Source organism: Megalobrama amblycephala, linkage group LG3, assembly GCF_018812025.1.
Source record: "Megalobrama amblycephala isolate DHTTF-2021 linkage group LG3, ASM1881202v1, whole genome shotgun sequence".
NCBI lineage: Eukaryota > Metazoa > Chordata > Actinopteri > Cypriniformes > Xenocyprididae > Megalobrama > Megalobrama amblycephala.
The window spans coordinates 32,315,602-32,342,532 of NC_063046.1; the positions used below are offsets into that span (position 1 = coordinate 32,315,602).

The 26,931-nt window shown below is 38.1% G+C and overlaps 3 protein-coding genes across 4 annotated transcripts in view; 1 reads left to right on the top strand and 2 right to left on the bottom strand.

Annotated features, from left to right (window-relative positions):
• Window positions 1-596: 596 nt before the first annotated feature.
• Window positions 597-6,946, bottom strand: slc25a44b (solute carrier family 25 member 44b). 2 transcript variants are annotated; one of them, XM_048185206.1, is made up of 4 exons: window positions 6,800-6,946; window positions 3,459-4,128; window positions 1,932-2,059; window positions 597-1,676 (listed from the first exon to the last, which is right to left on the bottom strand). In XM_048185206.1, the coding sequence occupies exons 2-4, from the start codon at window positions 4,087-4,089 to the stop codon at window positions 1,485-1,487; spliced, it is 951 nt and encodes a 316-aa protein (XP_048041163.1). In that variant the 5' UTR covers window positions 4,090-4,128; window positions 6,800-6,946; the 3' UTR covers window positions 597-1,484. The 2 variants fall into 2 exon arrangements, with proteins under 2 accessions (XP_048041163.1, XP_048041164.1); XM_048185207.1 differs by having other exon boundaries at window positions 1,484-1,676; window positions 1,913-2,059.
• A 456-nt stretch (window positions 6,947-7,402) lies between these two features.
• rbpms2b (RNA binding protein, mRNA processing factor 2b) overlaps window positions 7,403-26,931 on the top strand; it is a 32,713-nt gene continuing 13,184 nt past the window's right edge. Inside the window, exon 1 of the mRNA XM_048185208.1 lies at window positions 7,403-7,452. The gene's annotated coding sequence lies outside the window, so the exon portion shown is untranslated. The remainder of the gene's footprint in view (window positions 7,453-26,931) is intronic.
• oaz2b (ornithine decarboxylase antizyme 2b) lies at window positions 8,225-13,447 on the bottom strand. The gene is given in 6 exon segments (XM_048185209.1): window positions 8,225-8,729; window positions 8,931-9,016; window positions 10,895-11,067; window positions 11,727-11,807; window positions 11,809-11,881; window positions 13,180-13,447. Coding segments are annotated over 6 exon segments (564 nt in total). The 5' UTR covers window positions 13,200-13,447; the 3' UTR covers window positions 8,225-8,598.

The window sequence follows — 26,931 nt, forward strand, 5'->3', positions numbered from 1 at the left end:
ACAAGTTTAAATTATTCAAAGCTAATATTGATTTGCTGTCTGCCCTGTGGTTCTAGAGTAGAGATGATGTTCAAATTAAACTGGGGGATAAAAAAATAAATACCCTCAGAAGAGCAGCAGTTGCTAAATATATAATTAGTATGATTGGGATGACTTGATCAGGCATCTGCTAACTTTATAAGTGACTGCTCCCTAGTGGTGACAAATAGAATCACAGCACAGAATCCATGATTAAATGCAGCCCTGCTGGATACAGACAGTTACGCTGCCAATGCAACAATTAAAGGTAAATCTTTTTTTTTTTTTTTGAGGTCTCACAGCTGCCTCGCAGACAGCATATATAAGAGATATGGTTTAAAAAAAACTTTCAATAGTCCCACAATTCACTCTAATTGCATCATAATATGTTCTATTAAAGTGATAGCTCATCCGAAAATGAATATTCTATCATCATTTCTCTCATGTATTTTGAAAATTGTAGCAGAATGTCCAAGACCAGGGCTTACAAACAATATTTGCAGTGAATAATGACTTTAATTTCAGTCAGTTCCTTAAACCAATCTATTGTATGCCTTGAGAAGAAACTGAACAGTACACAAGTCACATGGATATTTATTTGATGTACTGTTATGATGCTAAATTGTCCTTTTTAGAGCTTGACAGCCCCTAATCGAGAACAACTCAAACTTTCTGCTAAACAGTGCCTCATGAGTCCCACTGAAGAAAGAAAAATGACCTAACGGTAAGTACATTTTCATATTTGGGAGAACTATGAAGGACACAGACAGATAACTATAACTTGATATATTTACAGTCAGTTTTGGGTTTTAATTATTCATCTTCAGCAAAGGTTATCAAGAGATTTTCCTTGAATATTCACTCAACTTTGGCAACTTAAAACATCCCAGCACCACACAAAAACTATGAAAAGCATATTCAGAGGTAAACATTGTACACATGAGATGATCTAGTTACATAAACTTAAGAAAGTATGATAAAAACTGTACTACAATGAATAAAATGCTATTGCGGTGACAGCTGAATGAAGTGAGTTCTCTGAATGAAATATCTTAAAAGAAATATTGTTTATATCCTACTGAAAATAAATGACTGAAGACATTTAAACTACCACTTATACAACGAGCAATAAATTAAAGTCACAAAATACTTTCTTTTACTAAAACATTCAATCTGTTTGATCACATATGTTTTAAAAATTCATTCAAGAAAAACTGTTGTGCCTCTTACACCGATTACAAACCTGAGCAGCATTTTTCCCTATTAACAGAAAGTAACAAAGAGCTCAAAAGCTGCATTGTTACTATTAAATAAAATTTAAAAAAAAGCAATCAGCAGTGTCACACTGAAGCATCACAAGGCAGGAGATTTAAAAGGCAAAAATGAACAATAAGGTGGAGTGGAAGAGTCATAGGGAAGTTGACAGACACTCTAAAGTTTCTTTTTTCTTTTCTTTTTTTTTTTTTTTACCAGTGGCGGGAGTCAACCAGCTCTGGTCGTAAGCTAAGCTTTTTGAGAGTTTCATAACCAACCACCATGACTATTGCTGTGGGCGTTGAAGATATGATGCGAGCAGAGAGGCCTTTGGTCATCCCCCAGAATCCTTCCTCTCTGATCAGCTGGTTAAAAGTCTCAGTGACTGATGTCCTGCCCTCCACCTGCACAAGAAAAAAAAAAAAAAATCAGATATTCAGGTACAACATTCAGGAAAAATGTGTCAAAAATGCTGAATGAGAATTGTAGAATGTGCACAAACACCAGAAATACAACAACAAATAATTATAACTGATTAACTGATTCGCATTTAAACATTTTATATAAACTGGTTTTTGATAGTTGTCTGTTTTGTTGTACATGTAAACACACTCGGTCACACATGCCAGGCAATACATATCTGGTGCAATGGGAATGACCTGAACCCGGGCCCTGATGACGTCCATGGGGTTGGTGACAGTAGAGGCAGTGGCAGCCGCCAGAGGTCCAGCCATTGCCTGCAGCACTAGATGAGGGCAGTCACTGGGAGCCATCTTAGACAACTGTTCTGCGGAGCCAATAAGAGCAAATGAAATCTCACCTACTTCAAAATCAACTCAAATTATATGGCTCTGTAATGGATCAGATGGATTGCTAAACAAAAATGTTTTTGTCGATGTAACTTTGAACAGTATAGTATTCTAACAATAAAAACATGAACATTCACAGCACATAAAAGTGGGATTGGCACTCAAATACATACACAATCTGCCACTACATTGAGCAAATTAATTGAGATGGTACATGACCATTCAAAAGTTTGGGTTGGGTAAGATTATTTAATGTTTTTGAAAGATATAGTCAATGATAAGATCATAACTGTTTGTTTTAAGGATGTGCAAATCAGACATGATCGAGTATGTCCCTCGCTTTGCAAAAAACAAACAAAAACATGCTTAGAATGGTCATACACTGCATGATGTAGCCTTTTTAGGTTAAGGTTAGACTGCTGCACATGTGCATTTAGAGTGCATGCTCTCACTGCATGACTTACTCTATTAAAATGCAGTAAAAAAAACTTCCTGTATGAGTATTTGTCTTTTAGGCTATATTTATATCTTATGATATAGTTAAGCAATCACACAAAGAGTGACTTTTTTTTTTTCAAATAGAATGATTGTAGATGTGGTATTGATTTTACACAACAGTTTAATAAACAATTAAGTGACTTACATTTGACACACATTATTGCCTGTTTTGCTCTATTTCGCAGACACAAATAGTTCCAAACAAAGCCACAGCAGCCAAACTGTTTTGCATCTCTGAGGAACACACAGCGGTGTTTAGTTACTGAATGAATCAGTCCATTTGAATGAATCGGTTCAATGAATGATTCAATGACTCACTCACTCATTAAGAAAGTAAAATGCTGTGTTCCTGAAATGATCAGCCATTTGAATTGGTTGTATTAATAGGGGCTTTCATGTATTAATGTCATTTCCTATGACAACTTTCATTATTACATATCATCGAGGCAGAGAAAAGAACACAACCCTGCAGACAACAGGTATATGCAGTTATCGCTGTTTTCCATATTCGTCTGATATGTGTACGTTGATTGGTCAAATGCTAACATCACTGGTAGTTCCTATAGTGCTGGTTTAGACCCACCCACACCCTGACTTGCCACCACCTACTGGTGGTTTTAGTTTCATATTTAAAGTGTCATTTCAATTTTAAAATCATTTCATATATCAATGTTTTATTTTTAAAACATCAAAACTTTATTTATGCATTTATAACTGCAGGTTAAATGCATTTATGTCCCCTCTGAGCTGCATTAAACAGTCTGTGTAAATGCCATTTCAGATGCAGCTTCTGTTTCTCTGAATTGCAAAGATGGATTTTGTTGACTATGATTTCATTTATACAATGCTTAGGGTCATTATAACGGTTACATTTCTTACCTGCATAGAAGTGGTAAAACGGCCACCAAACAGCACTGTTGGGGATGTATGTGAGGAGAGATGCCACATATCCTCGGTAGAACCCACGAATGCCATCCGCAGCAAATATCTGCCCAATAATGTCTCTCGTCTGGCCGAAAAATACAGGGTGCTTTGCTTCCAATGCTGTTTCAGGTTTAATTTTAAAGCGGGTTAGATGCTCCCCTTGGCCCTGCATCATGAGCTGCTGTGATATGACATCTATGGGAACAGTAATGCTCTGGGCCACCAATGACGCTGAGCCTCCCGCCACTAATGACTTCAGCGTATTGTCCTTAGAATAGTTGGAAACATATTTCCTTACCAGTTCGTAAGTGGTTATGTATGCCTGCCCTGATATGAGTGTGAACGTGGTCACCATGAAGCCCCTGTAAAGTCCTCTCAGACCTTCAGCTCTGAGAATTTTACAGAAAGCATCGTAGGTCCCAGAGTAGAGCGATTTCCCCTTCTGAACCTGCAGCCTGGTGCGGATCAGCGTGGCCGGGTAGACCGTGGCGCGGATGGCCATGGTCATGAATACTCCAAAGGAGTAGAACTTGCGTTTGTCCAAGTCCTCCCATTCTATGATCTGAATGTTGCGTTTCTGCTGCATGTTTCTTGCCTGCAGCGCCTGACATCAGCCCCAGGCCACCTGGGAAATAATAATAATAAATATTTATTTGTATACCACTTTTCATACATGGAATGCGGCTCAAAGTGCTTCACAAGCATAAAAACAAATATTGGCAATACCATTTCACACAATATCAATATAAAAATACTCAAAAGCAACTATAAACGGATCATAGAGTAATATAAAAACATAAAAAAACCTTACAATTTCACACAATGCTGTTATACACATAAGCAACTCATAAGCAAATATATGTCTTAACCCGCCTTTTAAAAATATGAATGCTGTCACTTAATTTGGTAGACAATTACAAAATGTTGGAGCATAGTGGCTAAAAGAAGTACCACCGGATAACTTGAGATTTACCATAAGACAAGCACTAGAGGATCATAAACTACGAATGGAACGAATCTCAACAGTCGTGATATATAAATATGTAAAATAACAGGGATAGGGATATCTTCAAGGGATAGACCTGTTTAACTTTCTTTCTTCTGTGGAACACAAAAGTAGATGTTATGCAGCATGTTAATGACTGACAGCTAGGGGTGTGACGAGATCTCGTGTCGCGAGACTAACTGTGACGAGATTTCTCGTCGAGGCGAAAAGTAGTCTCGATGTTGCCATGACAGAGTGGTTAGGATGATTGGGAAAGAATATGCCACCGCTACGTTTACATTACGCCTCCTCTATCGTTTTGCTTTGTATTTAAATAAAAAACATTTGATTCAGTTGGATAACGGTCGCCGCCGCTCCATATTTACAGAGTTACGCGCGGTCGCTGAAAGTGAAAGTAAAGCACGCAAGCGCGCATTCAAACGCGATTTTAATACCCCGCATTTTGAAAGCGGCTCCCTGATGAATACAGATATCTCTCAATATGAAAGCTATTTTAGGCTGGGCCTAGTAGTTGTAACCATTTCTTAGCTCTGTATCAAAGAAAAATTTGGTCTTATTTGCACTTTGAATATTGAGAGAGTGCGATTATGGTTGCACTTATTGTAAAGTGTTAGCATAAAAATGAATAACAGTTTTCTCTTAATCTTATTAAGCATAAACAATAAGGTTTCATTTGTTAACATTAGTTAAAGCACTGTGAATTATCATGAACTAACAATGAATGACTATTTTTATTAACTAACATAAACAAAGATTAATAAATACTGTAGCACATATATTGATCATTGTTAGTTGATGTTGGTTAATACATTAATGTTAATAAATGAGTCCTTATTGTAAAGTGTTACCATTTTTATTTATACTGTTTTATTTCTATGATCAGTTTGTGGAAAGGAGTTCAGTTAGGAGGTCAAAAGTTGTAGAAGCTCATAAATCATGTACAGTAAGGTCTGAAGAGACTGAAATCATACAGAAGAGAAGTCAGTCAGTTGAGTTAGTGGCAAAACCTTTTACAGTACTTGAGTATTGTTGTCTTTTACTGCATATGATAATTCATACTCAGAAAGTAGAACTGAAATGACATTCATTATAAGATGATTAGTTAAAACATTTCAAATGCACCTGCAGATTATTTTTTCTAGTCATGTATTTCGCCGTCCCGTCTCGTGAACTCAATCTCGAGTCTCGTCTCGTCTTGTGAGATACCTGTCTCGTCACACCCCTACTGACAGCCTAAGTCACCATTCACTTCTAATCTCCTTTTGTGTTTCATTAAAAAAGAAAAGTCAGTCACACAGGTTTGGTACAACATGATATAGAAGTTTGTTTAAACAAAAAGACAATTACGTCTTTTAATCTTACAATTCTGACTTTTTTCTAAAAAATTCAGTTTATAACTCCCAATTCTGACATTTATTTCTCACAATTTAAGTTTATATCTCACAACTATGACTTGTAACTATGAGTTTTAAAGTCTGAAATTATGAGACATAAACTTGCAAATGTGAGGAAAAAGTCACAGTTACCTTTATTATTATTGTTATTATTATTATTATTATTATTATTATTGGAGGAAACAAGTTTTCATAGGATGAAGGCGAGTAAATGATGACCGAATTTTCATGTTTGAGTGAACTATCCCTTTAAATTTTAATAAACTAAGCACGTCTAAATGTGATGAGGATATGCTACTACAAATGTAAGGAACTTCAAAAATCTAGTCTATACCAAAGATGTATGATCTGAGAAAAACAAAAATACTGCACATTTTTCAAAATATCTTCGTTTATGTTCCACAGAAGAAAGAAAGAGGAACCACATGAAGGTAAATAAATGATGACTGAACTTTCATTTTTGGTTGAACTGTCCCTTTCAGGCTTGTTGTTTCTGATACAAGCTGTAGTAGTGTTCGCTATTAGTTCTTAAAAACAACTAACTTAGTAAGTGAAAGTGCACTCGATCTTACTAAAGTCACACTGCTAGTGTTCATTAGCTTTCAGTCCATACCTAAGCTAACTGCTGCTGGTTTTCTTTAACTTACACCGGTGCTGGTGTAAACACAATCTTTGTAACACAATAACTTACTGATTTCTAATGTTATGTTCAGATAAAAATGTCAGGGTTGACAATTCAGAGAATGTTTTGTAAATGCACACAGCTCGCTTCAATAGCATGGTATGTAGTGGCTAGTTAGCACAACTGTCATGCGGCTCAATGGACAGTCGGACTCAGCTTTATTATCTATGATCTCGGCTCGGTTACACTTCAACAACACCAATGAACGTCTTACCGTGCAGCAGAGATGATTCAATCATATAGCATATTTAGGCTGACATTGGTGTGTATGTTCAGCACAGGACAGTAGCTCACTGGGTAGTGAACATGGTAGTGATGGTGATGGTGATGACGCTGTCTGCGTCACTCCACTGAACTGACTAATCACAGCGCTCTGCTATGACTTTCCATTAAAGGTTAAAGTGCATCGACCGAAGTGTTAGAAATACCGCAAGTGTCACGATTCACACGCTATTGATTTATTTTTTAAAATTCATATTATTAGTATTAGCCTATATTTTATTTGTATAAATAATACATCACACCGGCTAACTGGATGTGTTGCATATAGGGGAGGGTGTAAGTGTATGCTGCAACTCACGTCTAACTTACCTTCCATAAAACCATTGTGTTTCTACAAATGACCTTGATCAAGGTCAGATTTATTTCAGTCACTTCTTGTAACAACTAAGAAAGTCAATTTAATCAAAATTTGGTGAAATTACCTTAAGGTAATTATATAAGAATATGCATTTTTTTTAGGTTTTCATTTTTTAATTATATTCAGTTTGATTTCTTATTGTTTTGCAAATATTTTGCTCATGCAGATAACAAGAAATGAACAATAACATCTGGGGATAAGACTTAAGAGATGCAGATTTTTCAAAGGTAAGTAGGCCTATAGTTTATCACACCTTTTCTACTGTGATTTACCTCTAAATTTTGGGTGAATGTTTTTAACTGGCTTTCAGTGGAAATTAATAATATTCATCCCTTAGTTTAAGGTAACATATTTTATAAGAATATTTTGAATCCCTAGTTTTCTGACCTTGTTAACATGGTAATTTTGGTGAGGAAATTGGAAGAAATTAAAAACCTTTATTTCTTCATGATTTTGTGAGATTTTTTTCAAAGTTTTAAATATGTAAAAATAGAAAGACCTATGCTCACTTCTGTGACAAAATATATACTATTTTAATGATGTCCTCTTTTATATCTTTGTTAAAGTCCATTGCATTTCAAATCTTGCTCATTTAATTTTTTTTATGTCAATAAGCGTGCCTTATGAAGTTGGTATTTTCCCTGTCTTGTGTTATAAATGTGCAAAATCTGTAAAAACAAAGAAGTGTCCCCCACTTCCTCTGAAACAAATTCTCCATATATGTAGCTTTCCATAATGTGGTGAACAAATATGAATGAATGCTGCTAGAGTTTAAATATAGAAAGATTCCACTTTAAGCCAATGCTGTCAATAACCAGATACTATATTCTAATCAACTGACACGTTTATTAACATTTGATATCTCTTTGTGATTTTCAATATGTTCAATTGTTTTAACTTTTTTCTATATATTTTTTTTTATTTGTAGTTTTACTGGGAGACTGTCAATGACAATGATTCATAAAGTGCAATACAATGTCACATTACAGCATGCAGGTGTTGTTATAATTCAGATTACATATATTTATTGTCAGAGAACATAACAGAGAACATAAGAACCACTGTTCAATGCAAATACAGCCATGTTATTTGAGTTATTTTGAGTTACTTTGACATACAACATCCTAGTTATTGCTGTTTTCATACGTTGAACACATAATTTAAAAGTGAAATGGTGTGTTTCTTGAGGCAAACAAATTGACCCATACTTTGAATCAGTTAGGTTAACATTACCCAGTTTTTCAGAGTTGCTGTAACCTAATTGCCCCTCTGCAGTGTTAGTTTTTTGACAATAACTCTGTTTATTGTTTTGTTTTTTGCATTTAGTCCACTTAACAGTCCATAGAATTCTGTGTATTTTGAAGGCCTTGTAGTCATTCTTCAGATGAGTGAGTTTGTTGAATATCGTAGACCATAAGACGTAAATCTCCTGCAATAGATGCTATTAGATGATCTGGTTTTACAAGCTCAAAGCCAAGGTAGCAGAATGTTCTGGTAAGGGGCACTGTGGAGGAGACAAGAAGACAACGCAATATTCTTAAAAAGCATCAGATTTTATGCGGTATAAAATTTCCCATGATAACGTCTTAAAGGCAGCTGAAGTAAGAAAGGTGTAATGTATTGTGACTCTTTCTGATAACTCTATGACCCAATCCCAAAATCTTACAATTTCCAGCAAAATCAAATCCACTCATCCAGAACTTACATTTATCTGGCCTGTTCTTCATGAACCACACAAATACATGACTGATCTTCAATTTCTCCTCTGCAAACTCCAAAACAGCGGTGAGCCTTCAGACATAAAAAGAAAATATAGAAAACTTACTTTCAAAGTCCCTTTCAAGGAAAGTCAGTTCACTCTGTGGCCATATTTGCAATGCCTCCGGGCAATTTCGGACATGCAAGACCAACTCCTATCGACTTGAATGAGGAAATGTACTGACTTGCACTGTCCTGTCAGTATACAAGAGCTATTATCATTAATTAAAGGTGCCCTAGAATTAAAAATTGAATTTATCTTGGCATAGTTAAATAACAAGAGTTCAGTACATGGAAATGACATACAGTGAGTCTCAAACACCATTGTTTCCTCCTCCTTATATAAATCTCATTTGTTTAAAAGACAGGCGAATCTCAACATAACACCGACTGTTATGTAACAGTCGGGATCATTAATATATACGCCCCCAATATTTGCATATGCCAGCCCATGTTCAAGGCATTAGACAAGGGCAGCCAGTATTAACGTCTGGATGTGCACAGCTGAATCATCAGACTAGGTAAGCAAGCAAGGACAACAGCGAAAAATGGCAGATGGAGCAATAATAACTGACATGATCCATGATATCATGATATTTTTAGTGATATTTGTAAATTGTCTTTCTGAATGTTTCATTAGCATGTTGCTAATGTACTGTTAAATGAGGTTAAAGTTACCATCGTTTCTTACCGAATTCACGGAGACAAGAGCCGTCGCTATTTTCATTTTTTAAACACTTGCAGTCTGTATAATTCATAAACACAACTTCATTCTTTATAAATCTCTCCAACAATGTTAGCTTTAGGCATGAAGCACAGCCTCAAACTCATTCAGAATCAAATGTAAACATCCAAATAAAACACTTTGAACACTTTGTAAAGAACAATTTTGAGGGTTATATTAGCTGTGTGAACTTTGTTTATGCTGTTAAAGGCAAGCGCGAGCTCCGTGGTCGGGGTGCGTGAGCATTTAAAGGGGCCGCAGCCTAAATCAGCTCATATTTAATGATGCCCCAAAATAGGCAGTTAAAAAAAATCAAAATGGGTTATTTTGAGCTGAAACTTCACAGACACATTCAGGGGACACCTTAGACTTATATTACATCTATTAAAAAGATGTTCTGCGGCACCTTTAAAACTATTTTTTTTTTAAATGGTAATTGAAATAAAGCTGAAATAAATAAAATATAAATATAGATGAAAAACTTTTTAAAAAGTAGAAATAAGTTGAAGCACTAACTGAAATAAGTTGAAGCACTAAAATTACTCACTGGAAACAAATAAAAACTTAACTGAAACTGAAAATAAATGAAACCTAAAAAGTAATATTTAAAGAATTTTTTTTTTTTTTAACTTTTTTTTTTTTTTCTCATTAAAGATGTTCATCAGTGATTGTATATCAAGAGCAGGGACACATTTGTATGCATTTTGTTTTGTGATTTCAGCAGAACGAATAGAGTCTCCGCACCAGCGTTAAGCAAAAGATTGAAGCGCTGGTCTGTGTGAAGACTGTGCATAAGCCACCGCCACTGATAACAGCGATAACGAGCACTCAGCATGATTTAATAAACAACAAATTCCAGCACCAGATCTCCTCTTATTAAACACAAACTAATGAAATTAGTACTTCGACAGTCAATTGGAGATGTTTACTTTGTATTAGGTATATCCATGCCACAAAATGTTTCAAAAAGTGGGAGGGACAAAATCGAACCTGGCAAAAAGTAGTGGGGACATGTCCTACCTGTAAATTACACCTATGTTTATAAATATTAATAATAAAATAACACTGCATTATACAGGCGCATACTTGCATAACAGCAGTGTATTGTTTGAATAGGCTAAATGTACCAAACTGCATCAGGTAAATGTTCAACAAGAAAAACAGTGCAGCCCATACTAATCACTAACCCTTCTTTGGTGCCTTTGAGAAGTTCTCCATTTGGTAAACCAACAAAGAGGCTATGGCCAGAGAGCACAGTCTGCATGCTCCATGACAACTGCTCACTTAGCTGATACTGAAATAACAGAATGGATGATTCGCTGTCCAGTAGGGTCACCTGTTTCACAGTTAACTTCCCACCCTGCATAAAAAAAATGACAAAAAAGAAAAATGTAATTGTAAATGTAATTAACGAACACATTTTTTTTTTACAATTATCACATTATTTTACATTCATCTGTGCTTATCAGCCCAATATCATCACTACAGTTGTTAGCTAGTCAGAGTTTGAGTTAAAGCAAGTAGCTGGTTAGAGTTTGAACCACTTAAAGTTGGCATGAAACAGAAGTTGCGATCTGTATGTATATTGTATCGTTTATTGGAGTGAAATGGCTTCTCGAATGAGAAAAGATTTGTCCATCAGGAATTGGATAATTGTGACTTGCTATTGCTTGCTATCTCATGTAAGTGACAGGTCGTCCCGCCCTCACACCAGTTCATCATCAGAGAAGAGAAGAGATGTTGTTACAAGAGGGAAATGATGTTGATTAAAGATTATGAGGGCACACGAATTTAAAAAAAAAAAAAGAAGAAAAAAAAAAAAGATGTGCACGCCCGAATAACTAATTTATAATTCCATTATTTCATAAAAAAAAAAAAAAAAGATTTGTCCACTTTGATTTCATGACTTTAAGCATTACACTTATTGGTGCTAAATAGACTGTCTCATTTTAGATAATATTTACTTATTTGTGGCTTTGGTAAATAAGCATCTCCATTGTGAGGTGGTGACAGGCCCACCTTGTAAAGGAGCACATCTTGAGTTAGATCCCTGCTCATGTCTTGTCCAGCTGTGTTCCTCATCTGTAGGTGAGGGGCATCAGGAGCACCACTGAGGCCCTGGAGCCTGCTGCCTGACCCAGCGGAGCACACAAGCAGAATCCAGAAGTGCAGCGCTGCAAAGACACAAGAGAGGACTTTGAACTCTCAGTTTATTGTCTAAGTAAAAGACACAAGATATGGCCATTGTAACACAAACTCCCATTTGGCTTCATATGGGATAGTTTTGATTGCATATAGTCTTTAAATTAGCTAATATTTTCTAGACCAGTGTTTCTCAACCATTGACATAATGCCAGAGGGTCCTTTTATCACTTATCTGATTATGAATTTTTGTATATTTTGACATGAAAGAAGAAGATAATATATGTATAATATAACTGACGATATGACTAAATATAGATCAAGTCAACTAACGTAGTAGTAAATTATACTTTATTGCATTTGGTCGTCACAAAGAAATGAATGATACCAATAAGCAAATTTTATTCTGGGGTCCTTGAGGATGGTTCCAAATCTGACAGGGGTTCATTACTCAAAAAAGGTTGAGATTCACTATTCTAGACAACCTGATCAACACAGTCTAAATATATATATATACACACACAAACATTGTGTACACATATATATATATATATATATATATATATATATATATATATATATATATATATATATATACATATACATATATATATATATATATATATATATATATATATATACATACACACACACACACACACACACAAACAACACACACTAACTGTGTTTTGTTTAAGTGGAGCCGCTGCGAGCTCGAGCATTGCGTAAAGTCCCGCTGGAGGTCGCGCGCGCACTTGACAGCTCTCTTGACACCGAAGGAACATGCAGTGTTCACAATCTTTAACCACGGGTTGTAATTCAACTCCACAATAAACGTACAAACACCATAATGATAGAGAAATGACATTGAACAAATGTGTGCGGTCCAGAGCGTGAACTAGGCTATAGCTACTGATGATGTAAGAACATGATGTACTGTGCTGAAATATTTCCTCAGCAATAGCGAGTAAACTAGATGACACAGTAGCCTATCTCGTGGATTTTCAGAGACTGTAAATGAGATATGAATAATTAATAATTCATGCACAACGTTGCGATCTAATTGCTTTTTCCTCAGAAGTGTTTATTTGCAAGTAGTAGCAGTTCATTAATTTCATTAGTTGCCAATACGTCGCAGTGCAATCTAAATAATAAAACAGAACGGTTTGCTTCATTAAGAGACAATAATTGAAGTTGGATTTAGCACTGACGGTTTCTATGAACGCCAACCATGTCGGGAATGTAGTCATGATGCTCTAAACATCAGTCTCTGAGCTGATGCTCTTATACACTGACCTAACCAAAAAAAGAACACACGGCTATTGCTTACCTTGCTTGGGTGTTGATCATTGCGTCTCTTCGCAATATATTTGGGTAAGTTGAGCTGTGGCGAGCGCACTTGTTCGGGTCACGGCTTTAACAGACGTTATGCTGCGTCCTAGTCCCTCGCGCTCTCTCCAGTGGATCGAGTGCTTCATTGTCGTTTCAGGTTAAAGGTTACAGCCGGTTTTGCCCCAATGCTCAAGCTCATTTACTGATGAGAAGGAAACTGTGATTCCCCCCACTCCTTGTGCCACCATAAAGCATCTACAAATTCCAAAATTACAAAATGAAGAAAACAAAATTAGTTTTAATTTAGTCTACTCCACCATGTTTAATTAAACGTTTACAAAAGAATCAAATAGCCTAAATAAAATATTAAAAACAAAATATTAGGCTAAATAAATAAGTGGAATTTATAAAATGCATTTTGATCAAAATGTTCCAGTCACTTGGGTGGACATGTAAAAAAAGGAAAGCCATAACATGACCAGGAGATGGAGCAATAATCCATTTCAACCCTTTCCTCCATTATCACTCGTTTCCTTGTTTGTAATTCTGCTCTCTAGTGGCAGACGGTGGGCTATTTTACCTATTTTGGAATTAACATAGGCTACATTTAATAATAGCTATATTTGCAATATTTCAACATTTAAAATGACTATAGCTTATAAACACAGCCAAAACTATGAAATTTTTGCACATTTTATTGGTGATACTTCATATGACAAGACATTTTGTATACAAAACTGTTGTATATGTCAATAAGTGTCAGTAAATTATGGAAATAATCATTTTATAGTGCTTTGGTGAATGTTTGTATTCACAGAATTAGACCTATTATGTGGACTATGTGTTTGACTTTCAGGTTGCTTCACATAATTCTTCACATAATTTCATGTAATTAGATGATTACTAGAATATTCTTAGCAAAATGTATCATTTATTTTTATTTTATTTTATCACTTACTACTAAAACCATCTCTCCTCAAAACTTAATTTAAATTTTATATTAAACTTAAGAAAAAAAGTAAAAGTAATGCAATCTTTAAAACCATGAATAAGAGATTAAAATATACCTTATTTATATAGATTAGGGTGGCTCTTATTGGGGGTAATTTTTTTTTTCCTGGAAATGTTAACCTCTCACCCCCTCATTTGTTTCTCCACTAGAAGTAAGTAATGTATGCAAAACAAAGTCCCTTTAAGACAAGTAATCTCACTCGGCGGCCATCTTTGAAACGCCTGGGCATCATGCAATTTTTATTTTTATTTTTTATGCAATCTCTTTGAATGGGGAAACATCAAATTCTCCAAAACTGTTTGCCAACCTTACGATTAAATTTCATATTTGAAATCACCAATGAAATCTAACAACAACCGGCTCATAAATGTAGTTTCTAAACGCTCGAATCATGACAAAAAAAAAAAAAAAAATTCAGGCTGGATCAAGCTAATGCGCATGCGCAGACCTAAATACGCGTCTCTTCGGAGGCGCGCGTCTGACTGTTTCTATAGAAACCGGTGATTCTAACGGCCGCTGAAGTGACGCGATGACTTTATCAGTCGGCGACAGTGCCCAAGGAAGTCGACCGGAAGTTGAAGTCGGCCGGGTGCCGCCATCTTGTAGCAGAACTTCACTTGCGTTAGCATCCCATTGACTCCCATTCATTTTGGCGTCACTTTGACAGTGAATAACTTTACATCTGAGGCGTTTAAAGACTCCATTTGTCCATTATTTATTTCTAAAGATACACGACAATGTATAAAGGGCTCCATTACCTTCTATGTTACATTATGGCCCCGTAGATACAGTTTTTGTAAAAATAGGCTAACGATTGCGTCATAACCACTCGACTCTCTGTCGCACAGTAGAGAAATTACCGTACAGACAGGAGGAGAAGCTCGCAGGCAATCGGGGAGATGTCAAGAGAGATGGCGTACTGGCGTTACATTTTAAAATACTATACAAAATAATTAATCAGAATACTTACTCCTGCTTACTCACGCCAAAGAACTCCCCGCTCAAGCTCGCCGTCTCTGCAAGATTAACGATGGCAGTTCACGCACAGCTACTAGAAGATTTACATCTGTCAGACAGGTTGCGGACGTCATCAAGCTTAGTTTGAGTCTGCGCGTCAGAAACGGAAGTGCTAAAAATCGCTAAAAATGGGCTTCACTTGTCTCAATTGAGTTCCAATGGGGTCGCTGTGTCCATTTCTTTTACTGTCTATGGTCGGCGACTGGCTCTTATTTAGAAGGCGGAACTTGTTCCGCCATATTGCGCGTTATGCTGCGTTCACACCGAACGCGTCTGGGGCGTCTGATTTACATGTTAAGTCAATGTGAACGCGCGTATAGTCATCCTGCGGCGCGAATCAATGATATAGCGCGGCGCGAATCGGCTGTTGACGCGTGAATGGCACGGCGCGAATTGAGCGTTCACGTGGCTGACGCGCGAATTGAGCGTGTGACGCCCTAGACGCCCGAGTTGAAAAATCTGAACTTTGGCGTAAATTCGCGACGCGTTAACCAATCAGGGACTCTGCTTTGGTAACGTGTTTATGATGTGATCAGCGGTGGAGACCAGAACAAAGATAATAGTCGCTGTGTGTGGCCACCCTGAGCTCTATGATGTGTCATCATATTTTTATCGAGACAGGAATAAAAAAAGACCTTGCCTTGAAGAGGATAAGCAAAGAAATCGGACAAACTGGTTAGTTGTAAAACGCTTTGCATGATTTTAGCCGTTGATAATAGCCCACCTGCTCGCTAGCAAAAGTGGGTCGGCATAACAGAGTTAAATTGCCGCTACTAGTTTCCAACTGACAAGATTATGCGTTTATTCAGAGGTTCTGTGCAGACAGGGATGGAAGCCCCTCCCATGACGCGAATTCGCGTCTGAACACACTTTGTTAAAATTCGCTCAATTCGCGCGTCTAAACAAAGTGTGTTCAGATGCGAATTCGCGTCATGGGAGGGGCTTTCATCTCTTGCTGCACAGATCCTCTGAATAAACACATAATCTCGTCAGTTGGAAACCTGTAGCCATGCCCGTAGGCAGGGGGGGTTCGGGTGGTTCGAACGAACCCCCCCTCACTGCCAAAGGTCCAGAATTTAAGTCGTTTTTTTTTTTTTTTTTTTTTTTTTTTTTTTTTTTATGTGATTATTGTCATCATTGTTTTAATCAATGCTTGTGACAAATATTCTGGGTTGCTGTTTCAAATTAATATGATACATTATTGTAGCTGGACGTGTGTGTGTGCCGCGCGTGCAGTTCAGAGAGTTTTCGCAATACAATACACTTTTCAAAGCAACGGTGAAGAAGCATCGCCTCTGAATGATGGGGGGTAGGGGTTATATATATATATATTTTTATTTATATTTAATTAAAAGGATTTCTATATTTTCTCCACTCAATAGTCTACAATATAATAGCCATATAAATGTAGCGTAATTATAATAATAAAACATAGTGGGATATTCAGTGATATTGGCTGTGCAATATCGACTTTTGTGATTGGCCAATACCGGCAGACTGGATCGGAAATGCTTCTTCTCCGGTGCGCGTCTTATTCCTCTGAGAACTTAAAAGCAGACCGCTTGATGTAAATTATCTGGAATAATTAGTATATTGATTTACGATGCCTATGTGAGAGTGTTACGTCTGTACATGGGCGTCGGAACCATTGTATGTGGGTGGGACAAGACCCACCCACTTTTTAAGACCAATGATATTGGACCCACTCACTTTTACCGTCTCTAATTCAGCATTTGTCTAATCCCCCTCAGGTGATGCTACTCCACAAACCACCAACAGAGCATAAAAAATACCAAAAATAAAAATATTTTTTAAAACATCGCCAAGTAAAACGCTGCGTTTATATAGAACTGTCTCTTTACGACCACCACAAACGGGACACTTTTCAGACGCGCATTCCGACTTCGCCTCAGCGCCAGGCGCAAGTCAAACGAGTAGCTTCAGCTGAACAACAGTCAGATGAGATGTCGTCAGGCTATGTCAGTAAAACTACAATCAGCCGTTAGGCTATAGCCTACTGTGCTCGAAGCGTGAACCCAAGAATTCTCGAGCAAATGCGCCGGCGCGCGCTGCATATTACTTTATTATGGGAAAACTAAAGCGCTAAAGAAACTACGGGCATGCACCGTCGTTATTCTGTTGTAAATGAAGTCATTAAATGACCAAACATGCGATTAAAGCTGCCTCAAAACTGTGCATGTATGTATGTATTTGCTGACATGCTTTTAAAGCTATTGTTATCCAATTTGTTGGCCTTAAAACGTCTTAAAATGCATACATGTACACCAAGGAAATCATGCCCCCGAACCCCCCTAGCATAAAACATTTTCTGACCTTGGTAAATATAAAACCCTGCGTACGGCCCTGCTTCTTTTCTATCTAACGAAATCAAAGTAATCGTGTATTTCTCCAGTTGTGTAAAAAACAAAAAAACAAAAATAAAAATTGTACATGAGGAAGCAATTTGACAAAAATGCAGTAAATATTTTGGTGCATCAAAAAGCGTGCTCGTTATATACCAGCAGACAAGCTAATCCAGCACAAATTAGTGCATAAAAGGTCACCAAAATGAAGTATTTGAACCTCATAACAAAAGGAGGAGAAAATTGCAAAAAGGTCCACTTTCTGAAAAAAAGAACCCCCCCTTTCTATAGGCTGGCTACGGACCTGGTAGCGGCAATTTAACTCGGTTATGCCGGCCGATTTTTGATAGCTAGAAGGTGGGCTAGTATCAACGGCTAAAATCATGCAAAAAGTTTTACAACTAACCAGATTGTCCGATTTCTTCGCTTATTCTCTTCCAGGCAAGGTCCTTTTTATTCCTGTCTCGATAAAAATATAATGACACATCATAGAGCTCAGGGTGGCCACACACAGCGACATCTTTGTTCTGGTCTCCACCACTGATCACATCATAAACACGTTACTACCAAAGCAGAGTCCCTGATTGGTTAACGCGCCGCGAATTTACGCCAAAGTTCAGATTTTTCAACTCGGGCGTTTGGGCGTCAGACGCTCAATTCGCGCGTCAGCCGCATGAACGCTCAATTCGCGCCGCACCATTCGCGCGTCAACGACCGATTCGCGCCGCGCTAGACGTTTGATTCGCGCCACAGGACACCTAGACGCGCGTTTACATTGACTTAACATGTAAATCAGATGCCTCAGACGCGTTCGGTGTGAACGCAGCATTACACTTTCTCCCATTCAAAACAATACGAGTGACACGTCTTGTGTTATTCTATAGTCTTTGATGCAAAATTCCATCCAGATAATTTGTAATTTAGGGTATGCTTAAAGAATGCATCTTTTTATCAACAGGTAGGCCTACTTGATATCTCATTGGTGATATCATCAAAGGTTTCGTTCACTGATAAACTTTTGACTGTTTCTGATATCAGATGGCCACTTTGCGTAACCAGGATGAAGTATATTTGCTTGAAAGCAAGAAGGAGTCTTTATCAGCAATTTTCCATAAGAAAATTCCGTGGGCAGTCATGGCCTAATGGTTAGCGTGTCCGACGGGTAACCCAAAGGATGCTGGTTGATTTCAGCACTGGCAGGAAATAACTGAGGTGCTCTTGAGCAAGACACCCAACCCCTAATCGCTCCCCAAGTGCCACAGCATAATGGCTGCCCACTGCTCCGGGTATGTGTGTCCACGGTTTGCAGTGTGCGTGTTCACTACTCACTGCTCCTAATGTGTGTGCACTAACTTGGATAGGTTAAATATAGAAGACAAATTCAAAGTATGGGTTACCGTTGTGGCCTTCATATGTCACTTTCCCCTCTCACTTTCATTGGCAATGTTCTTCAGTATATCTGCACCGAATGGGGGGAAAAAAGGGTATAGTGAAGCATGAAGCAGCAGTGCAGACCATGAAGTTGGTCCAAGACTTCCCATAAGTATTCCCATAAGACCTTTTCAGCATGCTGTGAAGAAGTTCGAAGACTTTGTTGGAAAATGGGAGGCCTTGAACAAGAACAAGGGGCGTTCTCAATTTTGTTCTAAGTTCACTTTCTTTACAGTACAATAATTTCACTTTTTAACATTCTGCTTTTATGTACATAAGAACATAAGGATGGATATAATGCATCCGGAAAGTATTCACAGCGCTTCACTTTTTCCACATTTTGTTATGTTACAGCCTTATTCCAAAAGGGATTACATTTATTATTTTCCTCAAAATTCTACAAACAATACCCCATAATGACAACGTAAAAGAAGTTTGTTTGACATCTTTGCAAATTTGTTTAAAAAAAAAAAAAAAAAAAAAAAAAAAAAAAAAAAAAATCACATGTACATAAGTATTCACAGCCATTGCCATGACACTCGAAATTGAGCTCAGGTGCATCCTGTTTCCACCGATCATCCTTGAGACGTTTCTACAACTTGATTGGAGTCCACTTGTGGTAAATTCAGTTGATTGGACATGATTTGGAAGACACACACCTGTCTATAGTTAATAGTGCATGTCAGAACACAAACCAAGAACCCAATGGTCACTCTGACAGAGCTCCAATGTTTTTCTGTGGCGAGAGGAGAAACTTCCAGAAGAACAACAATCTCTGCAGTACTCCACCAATCAGGCCTGGTAGAGTGGCCAGACAGAAGCCACTCCTCAGTAAAAGGCACATGACAGCCTGCCTGGAGGACTCTCAGACCATAAGAAACAATTCTCTGGTCTGATGAAACAAAGACTCTTTTGCCTGAATAGCAAGTGTCATGTCTGGAGGAAACCAGGCACCTCTCATCACCTGTCCAATACCATCCCTACAGTGAAGCATGGTGGTGGCAGCATCATGCTGTGGGGATGTTTTTCAGCGACAGGAACTGGGAGACTAGCCAAGATTAAGGGAAAAAATGAATGCAGCAATGTACAGAGACATCCTTGATGAAAACCTGCTCCAGAGCGTTCTGGACCTCAAACTGGTGCGACGTTTCATCTTCCAACAGGACAACGACCATAAGCACACAGCCAAGATAACAAAGGAGTGGTTACGGGACATCTCTGTGAATATCCTTGAGCAGCCCAGACTTAAACCCGATTGAACATCTCTGGAGAGATCTGAAAATGGCTGTGCACTGACTCTCCCCATCCAACCTGATGGAGCTTGAGAGGTCCTGCAAAAAAGAATAAGAGAAACTGCCCAAAATAGGTGTGCCAAGCTTGTAGCATCATACTCAAAAAGGCTGTAATTGGTGCCAAAGGTGCTTCAACAAAGTATTGAGCAAAGGCTGTGAATACTTATGTACATGTGATTTTATTTATTTATTTATTTTTATAATAAATTTGCAAAGATTTCAAACAAACTTCTTTCATGTTGCCATTATGGGGTATTGTTTGAAGAATTGAGGAAAATAATGAATTCAATCCCTTTTGGAATAAGGTTGTAACATAACAAATGTGGAAAATGTGAAGCGCTGTGAATACTTTCCGGATGCATTGTATGTTGGATTTTCGTCAAGATCTAGATCAGATTGCAATTTTTCAAAGATCAGTTCTCATCAGCTGCAATGTAATTTAACATTTTAAGACTAACAACACTGTTCTGTGTTCTCGTTTTTAACCTAATTCACCATTTACTAATGGTCTTGTATAATTATTACATGCTGTTATGGCCATTAAGATGGAATTTCAGTTTTGTTGAGCACACCCTAAACGTACTTTCAATCTCAGTGAAATTTGGTTTGTTTCCATTTCTCATGAAGGAGAGTTGACTGGGCGGGTGAGAGAAGAAGATCAAAAATCAAAAGTCCAAAAATTAGGGCCACCCTAATATAGATTCACATCTGTGTCCATAGTTTGTCAGCACAGTCATGTTTATACATAAAAAAAACAGGCAAAAACATGCACTGAAGGCTGGGGGGAAAAAAACTGATACTGTATTCTAGTCTGATGTTGATCCATATTCAGCAATTATTAAGGAATAATGAAAGTATTAGGATATCTTACCTAAAGGTGAATTCTTCTGAACATGTTAATCCAATTCATCCGGTATAAATTCTTGATACATAAACATTTACTTGCACAGTTGTGATGCGTTTTGTCTCAACCCAACTGCAACATAGTATTTGAGAGAAACGGTTCTGCTCATAAACAAAATTAAATACAAATGTTGTCATTGTCTTGAGGCAGCAAGTGTCATGTTTGCTTTCACAATAATCTAGCCAAAATAAAATTGAACCCTGAAAAATAAAATCCTGGAGGTTGTGGGCAGGTGCAGATAGGTAGGATGCCTCCAGGGTGGTACCAGCCATGCAGGTGATTAGGGTGGTGCAGGTAGTTTGGGGCGCCATGGCGGTATATGGGCCCCCCCTCATGGGCTGGAGCGGAGTCTGGACTCTGGTCACGGGCTGAAGCCAACACTGGAGCAAACACGGGGGCTGACGAAGACACTGGAGCGAACATGGGGGCTGACGAAGACACTGGAGCGAACTCGGGGGCTGGTGAAGACACTGGAGCGAACACGGGGGCTGACGATGACACTGGAGTGAACTCGGGGGCTGGAGCGAACTCGGGGGCTGGAGCGAACTCGGGGGCTGGCGAAGACACTGGAGCGAACTCGGGGGCTGGCGAAGACACTGGAGCGAACACGGGGGCTGACGAAGACACTGGAGCGAACTCGGGGGCTGGCGAAGACACTGGAGCGAACTCGGGGGCTGGAACCATCTCTGGGCTCCAGGACATCCCCTCATACTCCACTAAAAGGCCTAAGGGCACAAGTGTGGAGAACATTACGGCTGAGGGCTCAGGTGCGGCGGCGGCCATCTTGACCGAGAGCTCATGCGTGGTGGCGGCCATCTTGGGTCAAGGCTCTGGGATGGCAGCCATCTCAGGATATCTCATGATGGGATGACACAGGAGACTTTCACTGGAACCGAGGATATGATGGTGTATCTGAGGCCTTTTTCTATCAGGATCCTGGTGAGGTATTCAGTCAGATCACAGCCAGCCAAGTCCATATTCCTCGCTGCCATAACTGGATCTGGTGACACTGTGGCCATTTGCATTAACAGTGCGGTTAGATCCATACCTTCAGTCTTGGCCCTGTATTCTGCCACGATTAGTGGTGTAGTATTCAATGCACGACAAAGGCGATATCTTCAAATAACATTTAATGGAATACTAGGAATATCACCAGGAAATTATACAACACAACACCATGTAACTTAAACAATACAGGACGAAGACTGAACTGAAACTGAGTGCTTATATACAAAGGAAACAGGAGCAAACAAGACTAATTAACAAGACACAGCTGGTACAAATGAACTATTGAAGGTAACCATGGATAAAAACAAGTAGCGGGAAACTGAACAAAAGAGAACGTGTGACTTACAGAACATAGTGCAAAACAGACAGACATATGACAATATGCTGGCTGAGGTTTTTTATTGTTTGGAGATGCGTGGGGACTGGGGGGTCAATGAGAGGTGTTTGTCTTCTTCATTTACTGGATATTTGTTGAGTAGGATTAGTTTCTCTCTAAAAAAAAAAAGAACAATAAATCAAATAACCACATTAATTAGGTGATTATACTACATATATCAAAATAAGAATACAACCCTGTCTAATATTTCAAAATATGACCTCACAAAATGACTCAATTTAATAACATGATCCTGCTGCTGCTGTGGCAGTTAGAAAAAGGATCTTGGCAGCTCAGAATGGCCTCCCTCACTTTGCCTCATTAGATAAAGAGACGTGGAGCGGAGGCTGGTCATTTGCACGGCTCAGTCTAAGGGGAGGGTTGTCTAATCTTTCTCAGTACAAACATGACTCTGGAAGGTTGTGGAATGCCTCTGCTGTGGGGGCGGCGGAGGGTCAGGCTGAGGCCAAGGCAGGTGGTATACATCAGCCGAAGGATGACATCGCCTACCCCCACCAGCCTCTAAACACTGGGAAATACTGCCAGCTGAGGAAGAGGAGACGTAAGACAGGATTGAGGGTATATTTCTATACACTGGACTTGTTTGAAAAGGACAAGTTAAACAAAACTTTTGATGAGTCCGAATTTAGCGCACCATGCCAAAAGTTCTGTCCTTTCCATTTTATTGCATAAACATGTTATGTAAACACAAATGTGGCATTGGAGAGATCATTATCTGCAAACAGATATTTTTAAAGTGCGAAACTCAACTACAGTCATTCTGAATGTGATTTTCACCAAAGCTAAAATCAAGACCATTAATGTGAAAATAAAATCAAAAGAAATTCCAATAAAGGCAACATATCCTACAATATATTCTACATAACAAAGTAAATGTCTTTGAAAAAAATATAGCAATAAACATTTTTTTTATGGGATTAAAATGAATAATAATACTAGAATAGCTGTTTTGTTTCCATTTACTCTCTGAGTGACACTGCTTGACCAAAGCAATGATTTGTTTTTATCTCATGAGTTCTTTGGCTTTGAGTCTGCCAGAAACTAATCATCCAATAACATCCACTTACATACTCTGCATTTTTAAATATTTTAAGCACATTTATTTATTGATGAGATAACTTGATAACTCCAAGTTAAAATACATAAATAATTAAAATAATTATAATAATAAATATAGCTGCAAGCAACAATTAAGGGGCCAAGCACCACAGAACGAGAAGCTAAAAATCAAGGCAGCGAGCATTAGACCAACTGCAAAAAATGAATAAAGACATTTGGAGAGGGTTTTAAGCAAAATGGTTGAAAGCCCATAAATTCATTCACTTGTATTTTGACATAATTGCTTTTGTGTCCTTGATCTGGTGTGATTAGTGTTGGGTGACAATTTTTTGAGATTTTTGTGAGACATTTGGTTACACTGTTTAGAAGTTACAAGCAACAATAGAAATTTTTCATACAGTATGTTATGACCACTAGATAGCACTGTGCCAAAACTGTACAGGTACCCTCAGGTCATGGTTGTCATAACACACACCAAGTTTGGTGTCAAATTTGTTTGCCTGTTAATAATAATAATAGTTTGTTACATTTATATAGCACTTCTCTGGGTATTCAAAGCACTTTACATATGGAAGGGGAAAAATCTTGTCATACCTTTAGGGCATGGTGTATGTTATGACCAAACGTTTCATAATGATAAACCAATGCGTTCATAAAATAAAGCATTTTACAACAAAATTCAAAATGGTAGATGCCCAAAATAGCCGGTATGGGAAAATTGGGAGCTGATATGGGAAAATTATTGTTCGGCTCAGCATGCTGCATTAAATCTAAAGAGACAGTTTTGTGGTTTTTAGCCAAACCGTTCAGAAGGTATAAGCAAAAATAGCCATTTTTCATATCTGCTGGCTACTAGTTGGCACTGTGCCAAAACTGTGCAGGTATCCTCAGGTCATGGTTGTCATAGTCTTGCATAGCCAGACCTTCAGACTGAAGACAGAAGGTCTGGACTCTATGACAACTTTCACTGGCCAAAGGACCGCTCAAGAGGACATTTGACTGACATGTAAAGCAACCAAGCACAGTTTGTTTTCTTCCACGTCATGTTTAAGGGCGTGAAAATGTAAAGTCAATGTCCCTACAATAACAGACCAACGTGTACCTAATAAATTATTCATTCAAGAACGTTGTGCAAGTTTACTGCAACAATGGAGAAGCGAACTTCACATACTTTTGAAAATCCAGCGTTTATTTGATCCTGGTAAGCACTCATTGTCACAGTTGTAAACACGATGACGTTCTTCTTCCATGAGGGAGTTTGGAGTCACGGCATTTGTTTCCAGGCGGACCATTAAAGAACACGACACACACATCTCCAGGACATTCTGTATCAACCAATCAGATGATGACTTCGAAAATCCTGAGGTGTTTCCAGTTAAGTGAGCCATATGCATCAGACATTCACCCAACGGTCCGTGAGCATGACGTCTAAGGCTGAGACTATGGTTGTCATAAAACACACACCAAGTCTGGTCTGAATACGCTAAAGCGTTGCGGAGAGATAGCCTCACATCCATTTTGACGTGCTCTTCGTCAAATTTGTTTGCTAGTTATTCAGGAACGGTTTGACAAATCATCTTGAATTCCATGTTTTTGTGTCGCCACAAAATGATCTGGGTCAGTTTTCGTAAAAAATCAGAGCATCGTCTGGGAGGAGTTCGAAAAAGTACTTTTTTCAGGAAATTCAAAATGGTGGATCATCTTGAGCTAATGCTCGGATTATCCTCTATCTGTTTGCCAAATTTCACAACTTTTTACTATACAGTTCTATGGGCTGCCATAGACTTTAAGAGTGGAAGAAGAAGAAGAAGAAGAAGAAGAACACTAACGGACACAATAAACTTATATAAATAATGCTAATATTAACATTATTATCACATTGATTAAAGCTACTTGACCTGAGCAAGCAGCTGTGCTCCTGGCGTCCTGTCAACCATTTGATGTCAATAGGCCTTTGTTCCTCATTCTTAATCCTACCACTCCACACACACTGTGTCCACTTCTCTGGGCATAACTGTGTCCCATATTATGTAAACAACAAAGGGTGAGTGAGGTTGTTTTTGAAAAACTTTTACCACTTGCAGTTTTCCTCTCTGCGGCTGAGTCAACACTGTAGTTTTGTACAAGCACATAGTTTCAGAGCTGTATAGGTAACGGAGCAATATCCACATTTCTGATCTTGTACATGTATGGTTACATTTAGGCTGCTTTATTTATCATCCCATATGGCCCTGTTTTTTAAAGGGACAGAAAGTGCACAGCATGGAGCGTCTAAATAATGCAAACTGTACCGTCCTCTTAAGTCCAGAGAGAGTGTTGTGCAGTTGTGGAAAGAACAGGAGCTGACAGGCTCATGCAAGAGGGAGGGTCATTATGAAATATTCATCTTTCTTAGAGGCTGAGACAGACTTTAGTAGATGTGATGTATTTAAGGTGTATTTAAGTCTGGATTGTATTGCCTTTTCAAGTGATTGATTGTCCTCGCTGCATACTAAAACGTTGCTTAAAATGAGTTGATGTGGGTGGGATTGCTTCAAGAGTATATATATAGGGTATCATTTTACACTCAGTGGCATTCGAAATATTAAATATTAAACCATGAAAGTTAGTCTTTCTCACAACATTTTTACATTTTTGAATGCCAAATGATAATGGCCAAAACATTTGTGACGATTTTCATTTTAAAAAATCTTTACCCTTTCTGCTCTACCTATTGAGAAGGTAAATCTTAACATATGCATATGGTGCTGGCCCACTTAAGCTCCATCATGCACGCCCCTTGTCCAGCCCTTAACAGTCCTATGCATCACTGAATCACTCCCCCGACTTCTGTTTAATATTTGATGAGATCAGTTCCTCTTGACTGGTTTTTCTGAGTTTCTGTAGTTCTACTTGGCAGTCTGTGCTGTGCGAGAGGTTTAAAATGGCTATATGAAGTTCTGCTTGCGCCACCAGAAAAGTGAGTCTCAAAAGCTGTTTTGCTTAATGGTAAATCTTTTTTTTTTAAAGCCTTTTTTAAAAAAATGTCCACCCCCTAAAATGAAGTTTCAATACTTTATTGAAACAACAACTTTAGTTTCTGTACTCATGATATAGACCTTATGGTAGCACCAAATGTAATTTTTGAAAGGAATGTCAAACGATTAATCGCATACAAAATAAAAGTTTGAGTATGCCTAATATATGTGGGTGTACTGTGTGTAATTATTATGTATATATAAATACAAACACATCCATGTATATATTTGAGAAATATTTACAAGTATA

What these genes read in the sequence shown, in the direction of transcription:
- slc25a44b (XM_048185206.1), bottom strand. Translation starts at nt 4,089, where the DNA reads ATGCAGCAGAAACGCAACATTCAGATCATAGAATGGGAGGACTTGGAC. An exon ending in GTTTTACCACTTCTATGCAG is followed by an intron (nt 2,060 to 3,458) that starts GTAAGAAATGTA and finishes TTGGCTCCGCAG; the next exon opens with AACAGTTGTCTAAGATGGCT. An exon ending in TCATCAGGGCCCGGGTTCAG is followed by an intron (nt 1,677 to 1,931) that starts GTCATTCCCATT and finishes TTTCTTGTGCAG; the next exon opens with GTGGAGGGCAGGACATCAGT.